Raw genomic sequence first — 23,593 nt, 5'->3', positions numbered from 1 at the left:
TGGACGTGGCCAGCAGCTGTGGGAGGAGAGGGACTTACCGCAGCAAGCGCGTCTGCTGCCTCTTGCGGATGGACGGGTTAGACTCAAAAACGTGAGGCCGTTTTCGTTTTTTACCCGTTGCCACGGCGGCGGCAGCTGCCATTCCCACTGGGCCTGCAGACAAATGACAAAGGCCCAGTGAGAGCAGAGTTTATTACCTGGACAAGGGGGAACGGAGCATTACACCAGCTGGACCAGGGCTGAAGGGCTCACCCCATCTACCTCCCATCCACGGCAAGAGCAAAGAAACCAGAACTGCTTACAAAGCTCTCACAAAGCAGTGAGATCTCCCCCCATCTTGGATCAGAGCATTTCAACCAATGCCACCCAGGCCAGCAGGCCACAAGCAGCATCATACCTAGACTCCTGGCGGTCCCAGGCATACTTTTAGTATTGGACCCCCTTTTGCCAGAAATAATGATAATAATTATCAAACAATGGAAAGAAATTACCATTTTGGGGCCCTCTTTCTGGGCAGCCACCTGGTTCGCCCATGCCTGTGTCCGGTCCTGGCCACAAGTTGGACCTCAGGTGAAAGTTGCCTAGATGTATTTGGGGTTGATTGCCTCTTTCTACCCAATGCAAATGAAACAAACCCTGCACAAGGGTTTAAATCCAGGAGAATCACTAAGGAGTGGAAAAAATACTGGATTTCTCTTCCTCCAAGGCTAAGGAAGAAAGGAAACCCCCAGCTTAAAGAAGGCTTTTCTACCTTAAACCTTCAGAATTTAAAATGCAGGTTCTTTGATTTCTCTGGGTCAGAGGTGGCTTGAGAGGCCATGTCACAAGCACTTGTACCAATGTCTTTAACCTAAGTCCCTGCATGTAGATCTTTAACAGCCATACCTATTGCTACATGGGTGATGCATGTCAAGTGGCTCTGTACAGACTACGTGGAAACTACCAAGGCAACATCCCTATGGCACAAACACCTGCTGCTGCTACTGCCAACATGACTGGGGAAGTTCACTATGAACCATAAAATCCTTCTATGTCCCACAACTGTCAGGACAGAAATGATCTCTGATAGGGGGACTCCATGCTGCCAGGGAACAGTGATGTCCCTGATGGATCTGTAGAGCAGCAAGGAATGCAGCAATCACAGGGTTAAAACAAATCAAACCCCCCTATCATCAAATTTCAGACACTGATGTTATACAGCAAGCAGCTCTGCTCTCTGACCGCTGAGCTGAAGGGCAGAGGCAGTCGACGCTCCTGTTAACATCCTGAAGGTATCAGAACAGAGCTCGACTTCAGGAAGCTCTGGATCCTGCTCCTGCTTCTGCTCCTGGATTCCTGAGCAGGAAACAACTGTCCCCTGCCTCAGTTTCCCCAACACAGTATTTCAAAACCTATTTCATTCTTGCTGGAAGACTGTTCGTTTAGTAGTCTGGTGGTTAGTTGCTGCAGAAAGATTAAGAACCAGAAAAATCAAGCACCACACCATGGTGTTTCAGTGATCTAAGATTAGCTATGTATCTCTCCAGAAGACACAGTAGTCTTCGTATCTTCGAAACAGCTTCTTCCTCTGATCCAACCATGGAGGGGCTGACCTCTGGCTCCAGGTATGAGGGGAGAAGGAGAAGGGCATCTACTGCTGCTGCTGTTTTATCAGGCAGTCACTTTAAGATGGAAAGAGATGGCAACTTGGCCCTTCTAGCAGAAGAATTGCAGACGCGGGGAGGCCTTTGTACTCGTGAACACTAGAATTTCACGTGACGTGCAACTCAAAGCCCAATTTACATGGGTATTGGTTGTGTGGTGATCTGATCGGGAAGGGAAGCAGTTAAGCAGAAAGAGAAACAAGAGCATCTCTGGCCAGACACTAGTACTCCCAGTTTCTATCCTGAATTCATAAATAATCATCGCTCTCTATTTCAGCAGACACAGGTGGCTAGCGATCAGCACCGGAGCAGCTGGCTTTTAGATCAGAGCAATTCATATTGTTATGATGCCCTCTGGTGACCACTCCTAGAATTTCACAGGGAAAACTGCTCCAGAAAATCTAACATGCTGAGAAGAGAAGAAATATTTAAGGATTTTTTTTGCTTGATTTTGAATTGAGAACACACAAGTGGTGGACACTGAAGACGACAGGAGGTTTCAGTGAGGGAATTAACAGCGACTTAATGTTATTAATTAATACTTAAATAGCAGTAGTATCTATACTGAGAGAACTCAACCAGGCTGATGCTCCATTGTGTTGCACCCTCAGTGATGATAAGCCAAACTACTCAGAGTGTAGGAAACAAGAAAGCAAAATGAAATAAGATGGAAAGACTGGATTTTGAGAATATATAAAAAATGCAGAACTGATATCATCAAGAGTTGAGGGAGGTGATAACACAGGAGGTCCCAGACATGGGGCAAATGAGGTCACGTGGTACCTCGATGCCAAGATGAGACGCTCCAGCTCATTCACAAGGAGAGTCAGCCCTGGACACTGCAGGGATGGGTCACTGGTTGCTAATCTAACCAAGAAAGATTACTGGAGGGTCTACAATCTGGACAGACTTTGGAGGGCCGGGTCAAAGTATGGATGTAAATCAGAGCAGAGAGAAGGTTGCAATAATGATGCCAGAAAATGGCTGGGGACTGGATAGGGAGGTTACTTGCTGGGACAACGACGAAGGGTTGAGTTTTCAGTATGTGGTGAAGGAACAGCTGGATCCAGCAACATACAACAGAGGGAGTCATAGGTTAGATGGGTGCAAGACTAGGAGGATGATGGTGTTAAATAACAGTGAATGAGGGAAGCAGAAGAGATCCGAGTCAAAATAAGGCACTTGGTTTTAGTCATCTAAAACCATCAGCCTCGGGCTGTGACCTTGGAATTGGGTCCAGTGACAATGACCGCAATGACTTTAGGGTGAAATGAGCAACAGAGGGAGGCGACTAAAGCAGAGGTGGGCAATTATTTCAGGAGGAAGGCCACTTACTGAGTTTTGGCAAGCCATCGAGGGCCTCATGACAGGCAGCCAGGGGCAGATAAATATTAATTTTCTAAATTTTTTAGGGGCCCTGTGGGCCAGATAGAATGACCTGGTGGGCCACATCCAGCCCGCGGGCTGCATTTTGCCCACCCCTGCTCTAAAGCATCACTGCTGTACCCCCAATGCCTTCTGCTACCCCGAGGGAGTGTCTATGTCCCCAGAAGGAGAAGCGACATGGGATGACCCATCCATTTCCTTTCCTGCATTAACTTCCTTGGCAAAAGGTTCCCTGCACTGCTGACAGATTGGCATGACTGGTGATTAAAATGCCTTCCAAGCAGTGGGGATACTGAGACCTAGCATCTGCACCCAGTCATTCATCTCCCATGGGTTGCTAGTTCTGCCTTTGCTGAGAGAGAAGGGCTTAAGTCTTTCACAGGTTAATGGTAGGCACAAAAGGGTCCATCCACATGCTGCCAGCTCAGACCCCAACCCACATACCTGCATCTCTGGAGTTCCTCTGCTCGCTTTCATATCAAATTTCATTGAGTCATTCTTCCCTCCAAGCTTCTGCATATTGCCCCAAGTGCTCACACCTCTTTCCCAGCTACATCTGCCCTGGTCCCTGTGGTTGGATCTCCTTCCTATTCCCCTCTACTTTCCTAAGACCCACATGACTCTTAAGTCCTAGTTGCTATCCCACTTCTCACCCAAAAGGTCCCACCTGGACCTTAAAGCAATCTGGCTGTAAATTCTGACCCTGCTGCACCCAGGACTTGCTCTCCTGTATGATGCTGTGTTTCACCTTCTTCAAGGTTTTCCATATATTTCCATGTCATACAGCCCTGATGCTTACTTCATGGCACTAAGTAATGCAGGTGAGTTTCAATGACTGTTTATAGCCTTGCAGGTCACCTTCAGTTCAACAAACGGACATCAAAGTTTTACTGTTCCAAAAGAAAGCCTGACGTGACAGGAGGGCAGATGGTGACCAGTCATCTTTTTTGTATTTTAAACCAGTAGGGTTAAAACCAACCCAGGATGAAATTTCAAGGGCTTTCTCTGGGAAGGGCCTATGACTCTGTCTTGTCATCTTGCATGGAAGATTCCACTAATGGGCTCAAGGATCCTTTTGGGTCAAGCCATATCTGGGTGAGTTTCCTTTCCAGCCTGGATGGTGTGGCAGTTAGCAGATTATTTGTACTATTTACTAGGTCAGGCTATTCCCATTCAGTGATTAAACTCATTTGCCTGTGACATTTTTGCATTCATAGAAAATGAGGGTTGGAAGGGAGCTCAGGTCACATCTAGTCCAAACCCCCTGCTCAAAGTAGGACCAGCCAGGGCTTTGTCTAGCCAGGTCTTAAAAACGTCCAACAATGGAGACTCCACCACTTCCCTGGGTAACCTGCTCCAGTGCTTTGCTATCCTCCTGATGAGAAAAGTTTTCCTAATATCCAAACTCAACTTCCCTTGCTGCAACTCGAGCCCATTGCTCCTTGTTCTGTCATCTTCCCCCACTGAGAACAGTCCAGCTCTATCCTCTTTCGAACCCCCCCGCAGGAAGCTGAAGGCTGCTATTAAATCCCCCCATAGTCTTGTCTTCTCCTAACTAAATCAGCCCAGTTCCCTCAGCCTCTCCTCACATGCCATGTCTCCCAGCCCCAAACCATTTTTGCTTCCATCTGCTGAACTCTCTCCAGTTTGTCCACATCCTTTCTGTAGTGGGGGGCCCAAAAGTGAACACAGGACTCCAGATGTGTCTTCATCAGTGCCAAATAAAGGGGAATAGTCAGTTCCCTTGATCTGCTGACAACGCTTCTACCAATGCAGGCCAGTATATCATTAGCCTTCTTGGCAACAAGGGCACACTGTTGGCTCATATCCAGCTTATTATCCCCTGTCACCCCCAAGTCCTTTCCTGCATGCAGAGCTGCTGCCCAGCCAGTCAGTCCCAGCTTGCATCAGTGCATTATTTTCACCTTTTTGTACAGCAGACGCCTCTGGAGATTATACTTCAGAAATGAAAGCTTTATCCCTAATGTTGTCACCTCATGGCTACCACAGAGACATTGCTCCATGCAGCAGCACTTGCAAGGGCCCCAAGAGGAAACCACTGTGGCACATCGAGAGGAAACCTAACTTGAACCAGAAGTCCTGGGAACCCCTGCCCCCACATCAGTCCTGACAGCAGCTCACCACATTGAGCTACCACCTGGAAAGCTACTGTGACCTAAGTGTGAATGATGAGGCACAAAGCAAATGTTCCTGAGTGCCTGGGCAGCCTTACCTGCAGCAGCCAAGTGGGCAGTGACTTCATCGGCGGCAGTGGAGTTGAGAATGTCCGAGTCATCGTAGGAAGTATCCTCTGGTGAAGAGGGCGAGTCTTCGTCCGCGCTCAGCATGTTGTGCTCAGTGTAGGTGGCCACATGGACCTGCTGCACCTGCTGGGCCACGGCATGGGCCTCGATAGTGGCCATGTGTTCTGTTTGTGTCACTCCGTGTTCTTCCATTAAGAGCTACTGTGAAAGGAGACAAGATCACAGAACAGACATAATGCCACTAAGGCACAGCAATAACATGGGGCTGAGCATCCCTCCTGCCATGCTCCCACCATTCAGCTTGGAGAAAGGGACCAGAAGTTACCTTGCCCGATGGAGGCTGATGTTAGGAGAATCTGCCACCTCTGCAGGACCACCTGGTTTCAGAGGGGCATCAGCTGCAGAGTCAAGCCCGCTGGCTGCAGAGTAAGCTGGGCCTGACTTGTAAGGCCAAGCCCTTTATTTGGACTTCGGCTGCTCATTGTTTCACAACCCGCAGCAGCTGCTCCTGTTCCCCCTCAAGCCTAGTTCTTGCCCCACTCCCTGGTCCCACTTACATTGTGCATGCATTCTGGATTCCCAGGCTCCTAACTTCTGGCACTGCCTGGACTGCAGAAGTGGATACCGCTCACCAACTAGGACTGACCCTTGTGTGCAGCCTCAGCCTCTGATCCGAGTTCCCCCCAAGCTCCTCAAGACTGCCCATCTGTCTTACAATTGCTCTCTAGGGTCACGTCCAGACGAGCGCGGATGTTTGGTTCCCTGCAGACAAGTAGCTACAGCACACCTTGTGCCACTGCTCCTTGTCCCTGGGGAACACCTGTGCCACATGTGCTCAGATGTGCAGCAGGTTATCCCAGGTGGGGTAGGGGAGGCTAGAGCCAGCAACTGTGCTGGGTGTAGCAGCCTCACCTGGGGTCCTGGGAGCAAGAAAGCTGCAGCCCCGTTGCTCCTGCAGCTGGGAGCCTGGCCAGCAGCTGGAGTGCAGCTCTGGATGGCCAGGCTCTGGTTTTGGGTGGTGCACGCTGCCACCACATGTGCCATCCTGCCTTTTTTTTTTTTTCTGTATGGGTTTTTTTGACCCTAGGATCTCCCCGGGTCAACGCTCCCCACCCCCGGCCCCGGCAAGGTAGCAGTGCAGGGAACATGTGAATGTGCAGCGCGCGGCGCTGCAGGCAGGGCTGCCGTGCCACATACTGCACATCTGTGCTCATCTAGATGCGGCCCAGGAGACTGAATTGTTGGCCACACCAGAAGGCAGATCACTGTAAATTTAAGACAGGCTATTTGGACAATCCTTGCTTCTACATACTACTCTGTGGTACTCTTGAGGTGATCGTCTTTGTTGGGCTCTCACAGGACCAGTTATCCTGGGGATAACTGCATCCCACCCACGCTTTGAGAGGTGTGACCAAGGCTGGCACTCATATTTGTCACCGCAGCCCATCATTGTTACCCCAGGGACATGTCCGAAGGCAGACTGTTTGAGCAAGACATAAAACTTCCCTCTCCCACCCAGATAGTTCAAGACACAAAGCTGGAAGCCAATCCTGGATGCAACCTGCTAATACCAAACAAGAAGTAGTTTCCAAGTAAAAGTGTCTCTTGCATAGAGTTTGAGCATCAGGATAGTATCAATGTGGTCTGAACACGAGCGTGAAATAAAGCACCTTTGGCTACTGGTAAATGAGCGGATAACACCAGCTTGCACAGCCACGGAGCCGCCATCCATCTGATAGCATAATTCTGTTGGCAAGGAACCCGAGTGGAATTCTGTAGGCATTTTTGGGAGCTGCGTGCCTCCTACGCACTCAAAAAAGAATAAAAAAAAAAAACAACTCTAGTTTTCATTGAGCACTGTACTGTCCAAACGCCATATAAACATGAATCCATGAACCTTTCACACAGTATCTGAAAAAGCTCAAGCTAAAACGCAGATGGAAGAAATGGCAATTTACAGGGACCACTAAACGTGCAAGCTGCAGAATTCTTCCGTCTGGCCTGCAGCCCCCAACTTTTCAATATGGAGACGCAGCCCGTGGAAATGGGAGAAACGGCGAATGCAAAGCTCCATCTTCATACCCAACGAATACATCCCCAGAAGACCTGTCACCTCATGATGAGCAGAGGTTTAGTCATCATGTCCGTCTTATCAGTTGACACAAGACAAAGTTGTATTTATAGGAGACAACTGCACAGCACCAGAGATGAAAAAAGATGTGTTGCTAATACAACAGACCTGCTTGTCTAACAAACTTTTTTATTGTCTTGTTCTAGGATCATAGGAAAGTAGGACTGGAAGGGACCTCGAAGTGATCACCTTCACCATCTGCTGTAAAGCTGGCAAGTCAGTCAGCAACCCGGAAGTTCTTGACTTCAGGAAAGCCGACTTTGACAAGCTCAGAAGGCTTGTCAGTGAGGCCCTAAGGGACCATGACCCCAGGGAGAGGGGAGTTCAAGAAAAGTGGTTGCTTTTCAAGGGAGCAATTCTCAATGCACAAGCTAAGTCTATTCCATCTTGAAGGAAAGGCAGCAAGAGGGCACAGCAGCCCTCCTGGCTCTCCAGGGCCTCTCCTGAGGCTAAAAAGAAAAGCCTACAAAAGGATGGAGGATGGGATTCACCTCCAAGGAGGATTATTCTGCACTGGTCCAATCCTGCAGGGAGCAAACCAGGAAAGCCAAGGCTGCAACTGAACTCCAACTAGCTTCGAGCATCAAGGACACTAAAAAGTCCTTTTTCAGATATGTGGGGAGCCGGAGGAAAAGCAAGGGCAACGTTGGACCCCTGCTGAACCAGATGGGGCAACTGACAACTGACGCCCAGGAAAAAGCCAACCTATTAAATGGGTACTTTGCGTCAGTCTTTCATCAGTCCCATGGGATGCCCATTCCCGCTATGGGGCAGGGAGGTCCGGGTGAGGGAGATCCCCTGCCTTCCATCAATGCTGCCCTCGTGAAGGAACACTTTTGAGAGGCTGGATACCTTCAAGTCAGCCGGCCCTGACAATCTGCACCCCAGGGTGCTCAAGGAGCTGGCGAGCATCATAGCCCAGCCCCTGGCACGGGTCTTCGAGAGCTCCTGGTGCTCTGGTGAAGTGCCCCAGGACTGGAAGAAGGGCCATGTGGTGGTGCCTATCTTAAAGAAAGGGAGGAAAGTGGATCCGGCCAACTATAGGCCCCTCAGCCTGACTTCTATCCTGGGGAAGGTCTCAGAAAAGTTTATCGAAGAGGCCATCCTTAATGGACTGGCCAACGCCAACATCCTGAGGGACAGCCAGCACGGGTTTGTTGCGGGTAGGTCTCGCTTCACCAATCTCATTTCCTTCTACGACCAGGTGACCTATCACCTGGACAAGGGAGAAGAGATTGATGTCATATATCTTGACTTCAAAAAAGCCTTCAATCTGGCATCCCATGATCACCTCTTGGCGAAACTGGCCAATTGTGGCCTTGGGTCCACCATGGTCCACTGGCTGGGAAATTGGCTCCGTGGTCGGACCCAGAGGGTTGTGATTGATGGCAGTCACTCATCGTGGTGCCCTGTGACCAGTGGGGTCCCTCAAGGCTCTGTCCTGGGACCCATCCTGTTCAACATCTTCATTAATGATGTGGACACTGGAGTCAGGAGCAGACTGGCGAAGTTCGCCCATGACACCAAACTTTGGGGCAAAGCATCCATGCCAGAAGACAGGCGGGTGATCCAGGCTGACCTGGACAGGCTCAGCAAATGGGTGGACGAGAACCTGATGGTGTTTAACAGTGAAAAATGCAAGGTTCTCCACCTTGGGAGGAAAAACCTGCAGCATCCTTATAAGCTCGGCAGTGCTACGTTGGATAGCACTACGGAGGAAAGAGACTTGGGGGTCATCATTAACCCCAAATGAACATGAGCCTCCAATGTGATGCTGCAGCTAGTAAAACGACCAAAACACTGGCGTGCATCCATAGATGCTTCTCGAGCAAATCCTGGGACGTCATTCTCCCCTTGTACTCGGCCTTGGTGAGGCCGCAGCTGGAGTACTGCGTCCAGTTTTAGGCTCCACAATTCAAGAAGGATGTGGAGAAGCTTGAGAGAGTCCAGAGGAGAGCCACGTGCATGATCAGGTCAGGAAAACAGACCTTACGATGACAGGCTGAGAGCCATGGGGCTCTTTAGCCTGGAAAAGCGCAGGCTCAGGGGTGATCTGGTGGCCACCTGTAAGTTTATCGGGGTGACCACCAGGATCTGGGGGAACGTCTGTTCACCAGAGCGCCCCAAGGGATGACGAGGTCGAACGGTCACAAACTCCTGCGAGACCGTTTCAGGCTGGACATAAGGAAGAATTTCTTTACTGTCCGAGCCCCCAAGGTCTGGAACAGTCTGCCAGCAGAGGTGGTTCAAGTACCTACATTGAACACCTTCAAGAGCAAATTGGATGCTTATCTTGCTGGGATCCTATGACCCCAGCTGGCTTCCTGCCCTTTGGGTAGGGGGCTGGACTCGACGATCTTCCGAGGTCCCTTCCAGCCCAAATGTGTATGAAGTCTATGAAGTCATCTAGTCCAGGCCCCTACTTAAAACGGGACCTGCCCTAAGTAAACCATCCTTGCCAGATTCATTGCCATGTACCTACGAGGCACTTTCCAAGATAGCAATGGCCCCATCACACCTTCCCCCATGCAAATAAGCTCTCAGCTTCTCAGACATGTTAAGGGAGCGGAGAGAGGCTGTGGCAGCAGAAAACCACAGTAATTAATAATGGGTGACTTCCATTACCCACAAATAGACTGGGACAATCAAACATCAAGCTGGAAAGCAGAGAGCACGTCTCTTGACTTTATAAAAAACTGCTTCCTGGAGCAGTTCTTCCAGGAACCTACAAGAAGAAAGGCCATTCTTGACCTAGCCCTAAGGTGGGCACAGGATCTGGTGCAAAGGGTAAGTATTACTGAGCCACTCGGCAACCAGCAGGCAACTGGGTTTGACATCCATGCTGGAAGGGAGGCAAGAAGAAAACTGGCCACAGTAGTCTTTAACTTTAAAAAGGGAGAGTACACTAAAATGGAGAAGCTAGTTAGACAGAAGTTAAAAGGGGCCCCTAAGGAAGTGAGGAACTTGCAAGCAGCATGGGAACAACTTACAAACACCATACTGGAGGCACAGAGCAGCATGTGTGCAGCAGACTGCAAATCAAAAAAAAAAGGAAAGCAGACCAAAAGCAAGCCAGCATGGTTTAGCAACAGAGTTGCAGAGACAATGAGCTGGAAAAAAAGGCTTCTTGCAAAAGGTGGAAGTCAAATCCTAAAGGGGAAAATAAAAAAAGAGCATAAACTCTAGCAAATCAAATGTAAAACCGTAATAAGACAAGCTAAGAAGGAATTTGAGGAGAAACTTGCTAGAGACACAAAAAGTAACAACCAAAATTTCTTTAAGTACTTTAGAAACCCAAGACTTGCCATGAAGCCAGCTGGGATTTTGGACAATCAGGCTGTGAAAGGGGCACTAAAAGATGACTGGCCATTGCCGAGAAACTAAATAAATTCTTTGCAGCCGTCTTCACCGTGGAAGATGTCAGGGAGATTCCCCCACCAGGATATGATGGCATTCACCCTGCGGCCCTGAAGGAGCTCAGATGGGAAACTGCTAAACTCCTCGCTGTAGTATGTAACCTAATCATCACTGAAACCAGTCTTGGTACCAGAGGACTTGGGGATCCCAACGTGAGTCCCATATTTAAAAAAGGCTCTAGAGGGAACATAAGAAACTACAGGCTGGTAAGCCTACCTTCTGTTTCTGGAAAACTGGTAAAAGAAAACAATAATGAAAGTTCAGCATATGGATGAACAGGACTTGTTGGGCAGGAATCAGCATGCTTTGCCAAAGGGAAATTATGCCTCACCTACTAGAGTCCATTACAGGCATCAGTAAGCAGGTGGATCCAGGTGATCATAATACATCTGGACTTCCAAAAAACCTTGATAAGATCCCCCATCAGAGACTCTTAATTAAGTAATCATGGGATTACAGAGAATGTCCACTTGTAGATCAGAAATTGGCTCAAAAATAGAAAACAAACAGTTAGTATAAATGAGCAGTTATCAGGATAAAAAGACGTAAATGGCAGGGTCCACCAGGGACCTGTGTTGGGATCAGAGGTCTGCTTAACAAATTCATAAATGATCTGGAAAAGAGAGCGGGTAGCAAAGTGGTCAAATTCATGGATGACACAAAATTATTCAAAGTGGTGAAGACCAAGACTGACCGTGGGGAACTACAAAAAGACCTGGCGCTACTAAGCGAACGGGCAGGTGAAATTCAGTGTCGACGAATGTAAAGTGAACCACATGGGTGAAAATAACCCAAACTCTACCTACGCGATGTTGGGCTCCGCGTTAGCCGTTACCAGACAGCAAAGAGATCTGGGAGTCATTGAGGTCAGTTCGCTAAAAACATCAGCGAAGTGCTCAGCAGCCACCAAAAAGGCAAACAAAATGATACGTGTTATTAAGAAGGGAACAGTAAACAAAACTGAAAGTATCGTGATACTTATAAATCTGCGGTGCATCCACACCTTGAAAACTGCGCCCAGGCTCTGAGGATATAGAAGAACTAGAGAAGGTCCAAAGAAGGGCAACACGGATGACTAGCAGTATGGAGGGTTTACTGTAAGAGGCTAGGCCTACTCAGTGTAGAAACGAGACACTTGAGGGGGGACATGATAAAGGCTTACAAAATACTAAATGGTGAAAAGGAAGTCAATATGGATTTATTAGTTACAGGCAGTCCTCAACTTACAACGCTTCACACTTATGTTTCTAACTTGACACCCTGTTTCAACTTTCTGGCGTCAGTTTTGACTTTACAACACTTGATCCGATGCGATGCCACGCCAGCAAACAAGTTCGCTGCGTTGCCCATCCCCCTGGAGAACATCTGTCCAAACTTCCTTGGACACTTTTCTTTAAGAAAGCAGATGAGACTCCAGAGAAACCTGCAGCCGAGACTGCTGAGAAAACTCCAGCCAAGGACCCTTCAAAAAGTCCAGCAAAGTCACTTCAAAGAAGTCCTTCCAAATCAATATGATTGCTATTTACAATGTAAATACATTAATGTAGCTATATTACTCATCTATAATTGACTGAGTACAAAATTCTGGGTTATTTTGATGAAAATAGCATATCGGGCCTTGGTTCATGAACCAATCCCCATTTATAACATTGCTTCCTATGGGAAAATTGGTTTCGAGTTAAACTGCGTCTCAAGTCAAATGTTATTCAGGAACCAATTGTGTCGTTAAGTCCGAGGACCGCCTGTGCTAATCTTGCATCACAAGACGAGAACTAGGGATCGCAGAATAAAACAAGTAGGTGTTAAGTTTAAAACTAAAGGAAGTTCTTTTTCACACCACGTGCCAATAAAGCAGGGGTGGACAAAAAGACAGATCTAGCCAGCGGCTGGACTCCATTTCCCAGCAGCCCCTGCCTGCGTGGCTGGGGCCAGTTTCCATGGAGACCCCAGCAGCAGCTCTGCTGTGATTGTGCAAGATTGGGGTTTCCGTGGAGGGTGGCCCCAGCAGCGCTAGCAGGGTGCGAGCTGCTCCAGAGCCCAGCTGGGATCTTCAGGTGGTGACAGCATGGTCTGGAGCCAGGGCAAAGATGTGAACTGCAGCCTGCGTGCTCCGGACAGGGACGTATAGGCAGTGGATAATGGCTCTACCCCAGCTCGTTGCAGTGGTGACAGCGTGGTCCGGAGCTGGGGCAGAGCCGCGATCCGCTACCTGCACACCCCTGCCCAGAACATGCAAGCTGCAGATTGTGGCTCTGCCCTGGCTCTGGACCACACACTGTCACTGTCACTGCTGCAAGATCCCAGCTGGGACTCCAGAGCAGCTCCGCAGCCTGCCAGCAGGAGCAGCACTGGGGGCGGAGGCTATAGCCCCCGTAGACATGGTGCCACTGCCGCTGTCTACCTCGCACAGGTGGCAGCAGCTGAGCCCACCCCGCTCCCGCCCAAAGAACAGCCCCCGCTCAGCCCCTCCACCAGGAAGAGGCTGGCACCACTGCTGCCTGCCAGCATTGCTGGGGCCAGTCTCCATGGAAACCCCAGCCCCACCCTATCACAAGGCAGCTGCTGCTTGCGTCTGCATGGAAACCAGCCCAGCCACATGGGCAGGAGCTGCTGGGAAATGGAGTCCACTGCCAGCCATATCTGGCCCGTGGGCCAGACTTTGCCTGCCCCTGCATTAAAGTGTGGAACTCATTGCTACCAGATGTGGTGGAAGCCAACAGTTCAGCCAGACTGAACAAGGGACTGGACACATGCTCGGAGGAAAGGGGCATCAGGAGCTATTGAGCACAGGAGTGAGGGGCATGGCCTCTGAATCAGACCTTTCCAGACCCTAAATGCTGAAGGCTGCAAGTGAGAGAGGAACGGTGAAAAAACCCCTGGACAGATCCAGGTCCTTTTCCTTTTCAGCATCTGCTCTCTGCCCCTGTGCAATACAGGGCACTGGGAAAGATGGACCTATGGTCTGATCCAGTCAATAGCAGTTCTCATGTTTTCACAGGAAACAAACGGTGCCTCGCAAGTTCAGGGGACAAAGTCTCTGCACAGGACAATGAGAGGATGCTTCTTGGATGTGCAGGCAATCTCGCTTTGACATCTGTCATGCCACAGATCACCTGGGTTGATTTGGCTTGTACAAATGCTGGCAGCGTGCGACTGAATCCTTGGAGTGGAGCTGAGTGTTATGCGATACAGTTTCTGGCAGAACAAGTGGACCCAGGACCTTGACAAGAGGCTTCTAATGGCCCAAATGCAGAGCCTGCCGCAGAAATAGAGCAGAGTGGGAAGGACGATGCTCACATAATAAAGGATCCTGGATACAGAAAGGAAAGAGTGTGTCCTCCCACAACCCCCACTGTGTACAAGATGGAATTTCTTAAGAGATCTAATTTCATCACACACATCCTCCTGTGTCAGGGGCAGCTGAGGTAAGCCTGACTATAATGTCATCCATGCTGGCTGCAGGGATATCACACAGGACAACTCCCTGCCACATAACTGGCATATCTAATCAGCACCTGGGCTGGAGCAGCTTCACATAAGCTTTTTGGAACAGAGTCGCTACTTCCACAATTCCCATAGGACAGCTTTGGTCCCAAGTGCAAGCCTGGGTGACATCCAGGGTAAAGGAACTGGGCTTATTTAGTCTGGAAAAAGGGGGAGGGAGGATGGATTTAATAGTGGCCTTCAGCTCCCTGCAGGGTGGTACCCAAGAGGATGGAGCTGGACTGCTATCAGTGGGGGCAGATGACAGAGCAAGGAGCAATGGGCTCAAGTTGCAGCACGGGAAGTTGAGGTTGGAGATTAGGAAAAACTTTCTCATTAGAAGAGCAGTAAAGCATTGGAACAGGTTACCCAGGGAGGTGATGGAGTCTCCATCCTTGGGGGTATTTAAGACCCGGCTGGACAAAGCCTTAGCTGGGATGATCTAGTTGGGGCTGGTCCTGCTTGGAGCAGGGGTTGGACCACATGTGACCTCCTGAGCTCCCTTCCAGCCCTCCTTGTCTGTGATTCCTCTGCTCCCCGTTCTAGAAGGGAAGGGACTGACAACTTACTTCCTAGTTCCCCTTAGCCTCTTTCTGTAAGTCTTCAAAGCTGCTCCGGGGCCTGAACTCCACCAAGCCACCCTTTTTTTTTCCTCCTCTGGATGTTAATAGCTGCTCTCTCTCTTGTCCCTTACTATGTACTTTTCTGATGTGGGTGATGTGCATGACAAGACAGCCACGGCTAGCAGCCAGACTGTGCCATCTTATTATGAGCACTGCATGCAAGACTGGCTCCACGGTAGAGTGCTATTTATGACATGCTTTGAAATCACGGGATAGAAGGCAGCAGGGAAGTGTTAAGTATTATTAGGCAGCAGGCTTAAATCAATCAGATGCTGGCAGTGCTGTTATACATAGAAAATAATTTCTAAAGGTTACAGTGAAATTATTTAAATCACAGTTCATCATTGCCAGATGAAAAACAGGAACCCTGAGCCCAGGCCGGTGACAGGTCACATGGGAGGCATGTCACTGAAGATCTGAGCTGACATCTGGTTTGGACATTCATTTTGGTGGCCTGCATGGAAGACAGAGACCAGAACAGAGACCTGGGAATCAGGACCCTCAAATTTCACCCCTTACTTGGGAGCTGCATGACTTGGACCAGCAAAAGAGTGAATGGCACACGCCGATTAATGCGCTACTGGAAGTTTCTCTGATCCCATGACCTGACCCAGACAGAGAAGAGTCAAACAATTTCTCATTTATGAACCAAGGTACCCTGTAGTGTTACAAGAACAATCCCAGCGCCTGCCCCTTGAGAGACGAGGAAAGACTTCTCATTTGGGACTAAAAGCTGCTGAACAGTACGAAGGGAAGTGAGAAAAATTCGTCTACTTGTGGTCTACGTTGTATTTTCTAGTGAAATATGCTCCAGAGGGACTCAAACCTGCATGAAAGCACAAACAAAAAGAAACGCTGCATCTAAATAGAGATTACACTGAATGTTAAGCCACCTTCCCATTCACAGCCCTCCCTACGAACCTCCAAGACCAGTGGAGCACAATGATGCTACTGCCTAACTCTGTTTACAAGGCAGATCATAATGTAAGAGCCATCCAGAAATAGCAGCAAAACAATCACCTCCAAGAAGACAGCAGGATGCCAAGAGCGGCCGACTGAAAGTAATCAGCCAGAACTGAGGACAGAGGGGCTTGATTTGTTCGTGCCCTGTGGAAACAGGGAAGGAAAGACAGACACCCTAAAGGGCAGAGGTTTGATGACCCAGGCTTCTTGAAGGGGTACCTTCTCTGTTTGCCCGAGTAATGCACCATTCATGTGGTCTCCATTTTTAGAGAGGCATGCTCTCAACAAGGTCGACACAAGCAGAGTGGGGATGCTCAAAGCATGGTGCTGAAGACCAAAGAGCTCAAACACTCTTATTTAACATCGTCCCTTGGAAGCTGCCTCATTCTCTTGAAAATAAAGCCCACTTGGAACAAGATGCAGCGTTGCATGCTGGCAGCTGCACCTCCCAGATGAAGGATGTTTGACTTCACAGAGGTGGGTGCCATTCCCCTTGATACAGTGAGGTCTGATGCTTTTGTTGGGTCAAGTTTGGGCACTTTGTATTAGACTGGACCACTCAGCACCGCATTTTTGAGATAGTAAAGGAACAGCTGCCTAAGTGACATTAGTATTTTTGGTGGGGAACCATGCACATCTCCACCTCCGCGTTTGAGCGAGGGAATGTTAACACTCGTTATAGCTCAGTTCACAGCACAACTCTGGGTTTTCTGGGATTGTCTCCCAAAATAAGCTGCAACCAATGACAACCGGACCCGTGAACAGCAAAAAGAAACGACAGACAAAATGGTTTCACCTCTCGCACATCCTCCAAACAAGACCCAAGTACCTTGTGTAGTGAATTAAGGTTTCTTGATCTCACTGTTGCATTATTAGATTTTTGGGGAGGTTTCTTGCCTTTTCTCAAGCACGTATGTGGAAACTCTCTTTAAGAGCTGACTGCTCCTGCTCTTTGTAGCCTGCAGTAGAAGTTCCCAGAGCAGGCAACTGGATAAGTTTTTTGTTTTTTAGAAAAATTCCATTTAAGAAAACATGAAAAAGCTTTAATAAATTTAATATTTTCAAGGTAATTTGTAATTTAAGGCAATAAAGGAATAACTAAATTCCTCCTGCTTTCTTCCGTTTAAATTCTTCCAATAAGCTCCAGTTCCTGGACATCCGCACTAAAGATCATAGGCATTTTGCTTGCACTTTTAAAACCCTTTGGACCGCAACTTCACATGAAGCCAGTCCTGGCAAGTGAGCACGTAAGCCAGCTTCTGCTTGCCGTTATCAAACTGCGGCCTACTAACTCTCTTTCCGCCTCTGCAGTGAAGCAGTGATCAGGCCGGCGTGCAGGGTGAAACCTGTCTACACTTCACAGTGAACGTGGGACAATGCAGGACGCGCACATCTAACACCTGTTCTGGAGGAACACTGCGCATGGACACTTCCCCCAGGACAAGAATGCCTTGTTCCCCCTTAACAGTCACTTGCTGTTAAAACAGGAACAAGACGCTCTTGCTTTAATACGAGTGTTCACATATGAAGTTAATCAGAACAACTGCCTGTGCAAACCTGTTCTAATAGCATGGTGCTGATGAGGACATTTCCTGATACTGGGGAGCTCAGTTCACCAGTCTTTGATGTTATCCAAAATTTTTTTTTAAATCAATTACTTAAAAAAGGGAAAATTTCCTCAACACCATGTGAAGTCACTCCTTTCTTTCTGGACCAGAGATTTCTTTGATGTAAATTCAACTGTGAGCAAATCTGCTGTTGACACCACAACAATTCATAGCAAACGCGCAGAAGAACAGAACCAAACTACCAACTAATCAGGAGAGGTCACAGCACTTGAGATGGCAGGAAGCAAAGGAAAAACGATGATAGGGCACATGAATTTAAACACCAGTATGAATTCAATGGAGGCCATTCGATGGAAGCCATGTCTATGTAGTTGGGCAGTAGCCACGCTGTGATTTTAAAACTGACACAGCCCTACCGGATTCAACCCCGTTTGCATACCTGACTAGATAAATAGAGTGCACTTCCCCCTACACTTCAGTTTGTCTTGCTTTCGTTAAAGCTAAATCAAAAAAGCCTCTTCTACTACAATACAAATATCCCTGCTGCCAGAAAGAGGAATGGACTGGTAAAACTTCCCTAGGCAGACAAGCCCTGAGCTCATTTTTAACTCGTCTCCTTCCCAGCGGTGTTACTTCGGCTGTGATAAGGAGCGAGGGATGAGGATGCTGCCCATCAAGAGAGTCTCAGCCTAGAGATGAGCATTTGAAATCTAATTTGCTTTCCATCACTTGAAATTACTTCAGTCATTTTTCACTCGCCAGACTCCACGAAATACCTAACCCATTTCACACTCCAGCTTAGGGCTCCTTTTAAAATGAAAACTAACTTTTGGGTCTAGCTCCTTCAGCAGATTCCTTCAAATAAAAAAAAGACACGCGTGCACTCTCCGAATGGAAGGGAGTTTGAATGAAGGAAGAGGCTGTGGGGTCAGAGATTTCTGACACTTGGCGCTGAAACCAGCTCTCACATACCCAGTGTCTGGTCCAACCCCATGTGCTCCAGACCCCGCAGTAAAAAACAGACTGAACAGAGATAACAGCATGGAGAACACAGATGTACTTCTGATCTGGAAGTGGCTGGCGGAAACAGGCCATGAAGAGTGCAGGTTTTCCCAGTGTTAGGTCTCCTCCAAACTGTTACCGATAAAACGGTCTTCTTGTTTTCAAGGTACATAACTAGATCTGCATTTGTCTTGGGCATGTCAGAAGCTATCCAGAGAATGAACTCATGTTTTAAAGTCAAGTTTGCTTACATCTGTATTGCATCATCCATGTCAAAAACCCATAGGAAAGTAGGGCTGGAAGGGACCTCTTGAATAGGCTACTTATAGTAGACCCAAATAAATAACTGCATCTTGCTCTTTAAAATCCAACATGGCTTCACCCGATCACAGCATCTTCTTCAAATTAACTTTGATGATCAAAGACAAACAGAGGCAGAGATTTTTATTTAACAGGGATCACATCAGGGGGGAACTTGTGCATTTGCAATTTGGCTTCATCACCTAGTGTGAACCCAACAGTTACGGGAAGAGTTCAGCCGCTATTCTGTATTTGCCTCCAATGTTTTCCATGAAAAGTCAGATGTTTTCCACCCCCCTGTGAGGCATGATCTGCATTCTGGTGACAATGTCACTGGTAGCAACTGCAGTGGTCAATTGTTGTTCAAACTGCAAAAGCAGCTGCAGCACGGCTTGCCCAAAATAAAATCTGTGAGCAATCCTAACCAGACACAAAAGGAGCAGCTCAAAGGATCCCATCCCATGCGAGAGAGCCAGAGAGGGGCGAGGACTCCATGAATGGGACTAGTAGCCATTCACTTTGGTGGCCAAGTGAAAGACCTGCTGCTGCCGCCTGGTGCATTTGCGAATGGATAACTCTGTTTGACAAACTATAGCAGGCGGAAAGAAAGAGAACTAACAACTGTGAGCACCTGCTCATGATCTGCTATAAGAGGAAGTAATATCTGGGATTAATTGGGGTTAACAAAAGAACATGAGAATTTGGCTTGAGCTGCCTTCCCCTACACCACCGAACTGATCTCTTCCCTGCCCGGCAGCAAGACCAGAGGAAAAGGAAACGTATTACCCAAACTACCCCCCTATCTCTCACTTTAATAACCAGGCCAAGCTCCAGCAAGAGCCCTGCAATTCAGATATTTTAAACTAGACTCTGTACATCTTCCATGGAAAACCATGCCTGAGGATGAACCAGACAAGCAACGTGCTGTTACCGGCCAGCGTCACGGCTGGGACTGTTCACGCCTCGGTACAGCAAGCAGCACAAGGGCAGAGGCGCAGATCTTTCTCCAGCACACCTGACATTTACTGGACAAGTAAACAGGGATGCTTCAGGAATAACGCACCCCACATTTGTGCAGGGGGGTTGGCCTAGATGCCCTTTCTAACCCTAGGATTTTATGATGGAGTGCAAGTTTCCGACTAGTCACATGTTTGCGACTATCCTAGAGTCCGACAGCAGTGAGGAACGTGAAACGCCATGAGGATCCCATGCAGAGGCACTGGCTGGATCTTCGGGTGCCTAGCACGTGTCTTGCCCGCAGGACATTGGGAAGTGACTCCACCGATTGAAGCAGATCTTTGTGGTTTAGCCCTCAGCTCCCAAAGGCCGGGGTGTGATTCCACTGTACTGTCTACCCAGCGCAGCATATGCGCCCCCTTGCTTGCAGCCTACTTGTAACGTTGACAAGCGGCTGGAATTTAATTTACCCTTAATGGATTCAAGCATGCACTGTAAGTAGTGAAGCTTGCTTTGCATTAGGCAATAAAGATCACACTGGCACTTTTGTTCTCACATGCTGCTGCAGAGAGCTAACCAACAGGCACCTTGTGATCCCAGCGTGCTAGCTCCTATCCAGCAGTTCTCCGGGCAGGGCGTGCCTTGCTTGGGTGATGGACACAGGCCTGCAGGGTTCCAGCTGTCCCCAGCACTAGCTGGCTGCTAAATCACTCCTTGTGGTTTCCAATGGCCTTCCCTCTTAGGACCCAGCATCTCTATAATGAAATCTGTTCAGGAAATAGGTTTCAGTATATTTGCTCTTTCATGTGCTTTCTCTCCCTTGATGGACTGGGACAGGACACGGCCACCAGAGGCTGCATCCTGAACGATTGGGGACCTCCTAGGAGAGGCTATAGGGAGATTGCAAGCTATGCCTTTATATAGAGAGAGATATAGAGCACTAGATGACCTCCTGAGGTCCCATCTAACCCTCATTTTCTATGAGATCAAGGATAGTAGGGTCTGCATCTATCTTGCAAGGCTCTGCTAGAACACGTATTAGCTTTGCAATGTCTTGCAGCTTGACATTTAGTAAGTGATAATGCTTTGCCATTCTTTGACGAACTGTGGAGTATGTGCTTCTCACTACAGCTACTCCTCGCTTAACGTCGTAGTTACGTTGTTGAAAAATGCAACTTTAAGCAAACTGATGTTAAGTGAATCCAATTACATCACAGTAGTTACCTACTAGTAGGCAGCGGCCAAACCTTATAACCCGAACATTGTGCAACTTTAAACAAGTATGTTCTCCAATAGATCAGCGACATAATAACAAAACGTTAACCGGGACGACGTTAAGTAAGGAATACTGTATCTGTAAAGGCAACCCCTACTTAACGCTGTTTTGCTTAGCACTATTTTGCTATAACGCTCACTATAAATTGATACCTGGTTTCACTTAGCGCTCAGCAAGTTTTGCTATAAGACCTGTGGTCACCATCTTGTGCCATTAAAAACACTTGCAGTTGCCATCGTGAGTCATCAAATACTTTTGGTTTCACTTAACGCTTGGTTTTTCAGGAAGCAATTAAGAGTGTGGGCGGGGGTTGCCTGTATCAATGTTCTGGAACTTAAACTACCGTATTTATTTGCATACCACGCGCCCTCTCCCCTCCACTTGCCATCCAAAACTGAGGCATGCGTCTTAAGCTAAAAAAACGATTTCTGAGCTGGAATGGAGGCAGGGGGCTGTGCTCGGCATTGGCTTAGATAGGGCTGAACTCCTGGGCTATATGGAGCAGGGGGAGAATCCCATCATGAGCATCACTTGCCCTGCTGCTGGTTTAACCTTGTCACAACTGTTACCAGCTATGCAGCAGCTGTTGGCTGACTGGTGGGCGTGCAGAGGTGGAGGGGAGGGAATGATGCTAATGATCCCTACTCCATGCAGCCCGGAGAGCTCTGCCTTGGGTGAGCTAGTGCTGTGGCAGGTCTTTCTAAGAAAAATCATTTCTTCTTCACTCTGCATTCTCAGAACAAGGTGCGCATAGTATGTCAGTACAATACAGTACTTTGGAGATCTGGCCTGCAGTGATCAGAAACAAATTATCAATTCATTAACTATGCTTAAAACTCCTTTTAATGAGATCAGCTTTAAATGGAAGGATGGTTTGATAAATTTACTTTGCTCTTCTGTATCCAACACATGCTGCTAATTCTGTCAACAGAACTAGAGAGGGTACAGAGAGAATGGCAACAAGGATGGTAAGTGTGACGGAGAGACTTCCATATCAGGAGAAACTAAAGAGGCCAGACCTGGTCAGTTTAGAAGAAAGGCGCTTGAAGGACGAGAACACGATGAGCGTTTACCAAATACTAAATGGTGAAGAAAAGTTAAATAAGGGTTTCTTATTTATCATCTCTCACAAGACAAGAACCAGGGTTCACAAAATAAAATGAGCAGGCAGTAAACATTTAAAACTAACTAAAGGAAGTTCTTTTTCACACCATGTGCCATTACAGCATGGAACTCGCTGCCACAAGGTGCCGATAGCTTAGCTAGATTGAAAAAGGGAGTTGACACAGTCTTGGAGGGAAGGGGCATCAGGAGCACAGGAGTGAGGGGCACAGCCTCTGCACAACAACTTCAATGCTGAAGGTTGCAAGTGAGAAACAATAGTAGGAAAAAACCTGGTCAGACCCAGATCAACATCCGCTCTCTGCCTCTCTGTGACACCAGATACTGGGCAAGAAAGACCTATGGTCTAACCCAGTAAATGGCAGTTCTTCGTTTGTTGTTTTTGGTTTGTTTGGGTTTTTTGGGGGGGGGGGGGTATTACTTAAAATAATTTTTAAATGATGCTTGTGGGCTTACTCCAACTTCTAACTAAATGCAGACAGACAAATCACAAGTAAAAAAATGATTTAATAAGAAATGCATCCTTCACTACTTGCTAATGTAACACACATAATGGATTAAATGTATGCTGAGTTACAGAACTGCTTCAATAACTTCCTATAGGTAGCGTGCCCCCCTGGTTAGGAAAAAAAGAGGAAATGTAGTAGGGCTATATTTAGTTTCAAATCAATCAGCTTTAATGGGTATACGAGCCAATGAGAATGAACCGTTCTTTAAGAAAATAACAAAGCAGAAATGATTTAAGTGATGCTGGTTGCTGATTTAAGTCATGATGACTTGCATCATTTTAACTCACGCCATCTGGGTCCTGCAAGAGCCTCCTTTGCTCCCAAGCACTTCTGTAACCAGGGAACACCTTTCATCCATGATCGGGCATAAGATTGTTGCCAGTTCTTCTGATTAAGACAAACAAAGTATCTGTGTCTTCCCTATATCAAGGCTAGACTTGTGCTGTTTCTGGGACTAATCTTGAAGTCGCTTGAGAGGTCCAGCTGGCACATAATACGGCTGTCCACCTTTGAGATAAGTTAGACTCACGGGACCATATTACAACTGAACTGTGTGCTCTAGTCTGCTTGGGAAATCATTTCCAGGTGAAATCGGAGGTGTTGCTTGACATTTATTAAGCCCTACATGGTCTGGGGCTCTAACCTCAGAGAAAGCCTCTTGCCCTAGGCTTCTGGATGACAACTGTACTTGAACACATGTTCTTGTTCCTTGTTCCAAGAGCAACATTAATGAGAACAGAAGAAAGGGCATTTTCATCAAAGCTTCCAGCTCCGTAATTTAATTCTGTCAAATTTATACATGTTTGAAGCCAAACCTGGCTGTGTTTAAAACGGCACGAAAAAAGTATATAATCATTCATGCCTCCCGTTAACCACAGGTTGCTGAATCTCCCAACACCATAGATTCTAGCAGCTTTTGTGGAACCCATCAATCATGCTTTAATGGTTT

The 23,593-nt window shown here is 47.8% G+C and overlaps 1 protein-coding gene across 4 annotated transcripts in view; it reads right to left on the bottom strand.

Annotated features, from left to right (window-relative positions):
• The window catches only part of NRF1 (nuclear respiratory factor 1), an 89,658-nt gene that overhangs the window by 53,273 nt on the left and 12,792 nt on the right, over positions 1-23,593 (bottom strand). For 2 of the 4 annotated variants that reach the window (XM_090041490.1, XM_090041492.1), the window contains exons 2-3: positions 5,263-5,494; positions 39-153 (exon numbers count right to left, since the gene is read on the bottom strand). In XM_090041490.1, the coding sequence (XP_089897616.1) occupies positions 39-153; positions 5,263-5,485 (338 nt within the window). In that variant the 5' untranslated portion in view covers positions 5,486-5,494. Of the gene's footprint in view, positions 1-38; positions 154-5,262; positions 5,495-5,618; positions 5,891-23,593 lie in introns of those variants that run through there. The other 2 variants (XM_090041491.1, XM_090041493.1) reach the window with 2 other exon arrangements.

The sequence above is a fragment of the Crocodylus siamensis genome, chromosome 4, assembly GCF_052110815.1.
Source record: "Crocodylus siamensis isolate JL-2025a chromosome 4, ASM5211081v1, whole genome shotgun sequence".
In the NCBI taxonomy this organism is placed as follows: Eukaryota; Metazoa; Chordata; order Crocodylia; family Crocodylidae; genus Crocodylus; species Crocodylus siamensis.
This window is presented reverse-complemented; position numbering and strand designations above follow the sequence as displayed.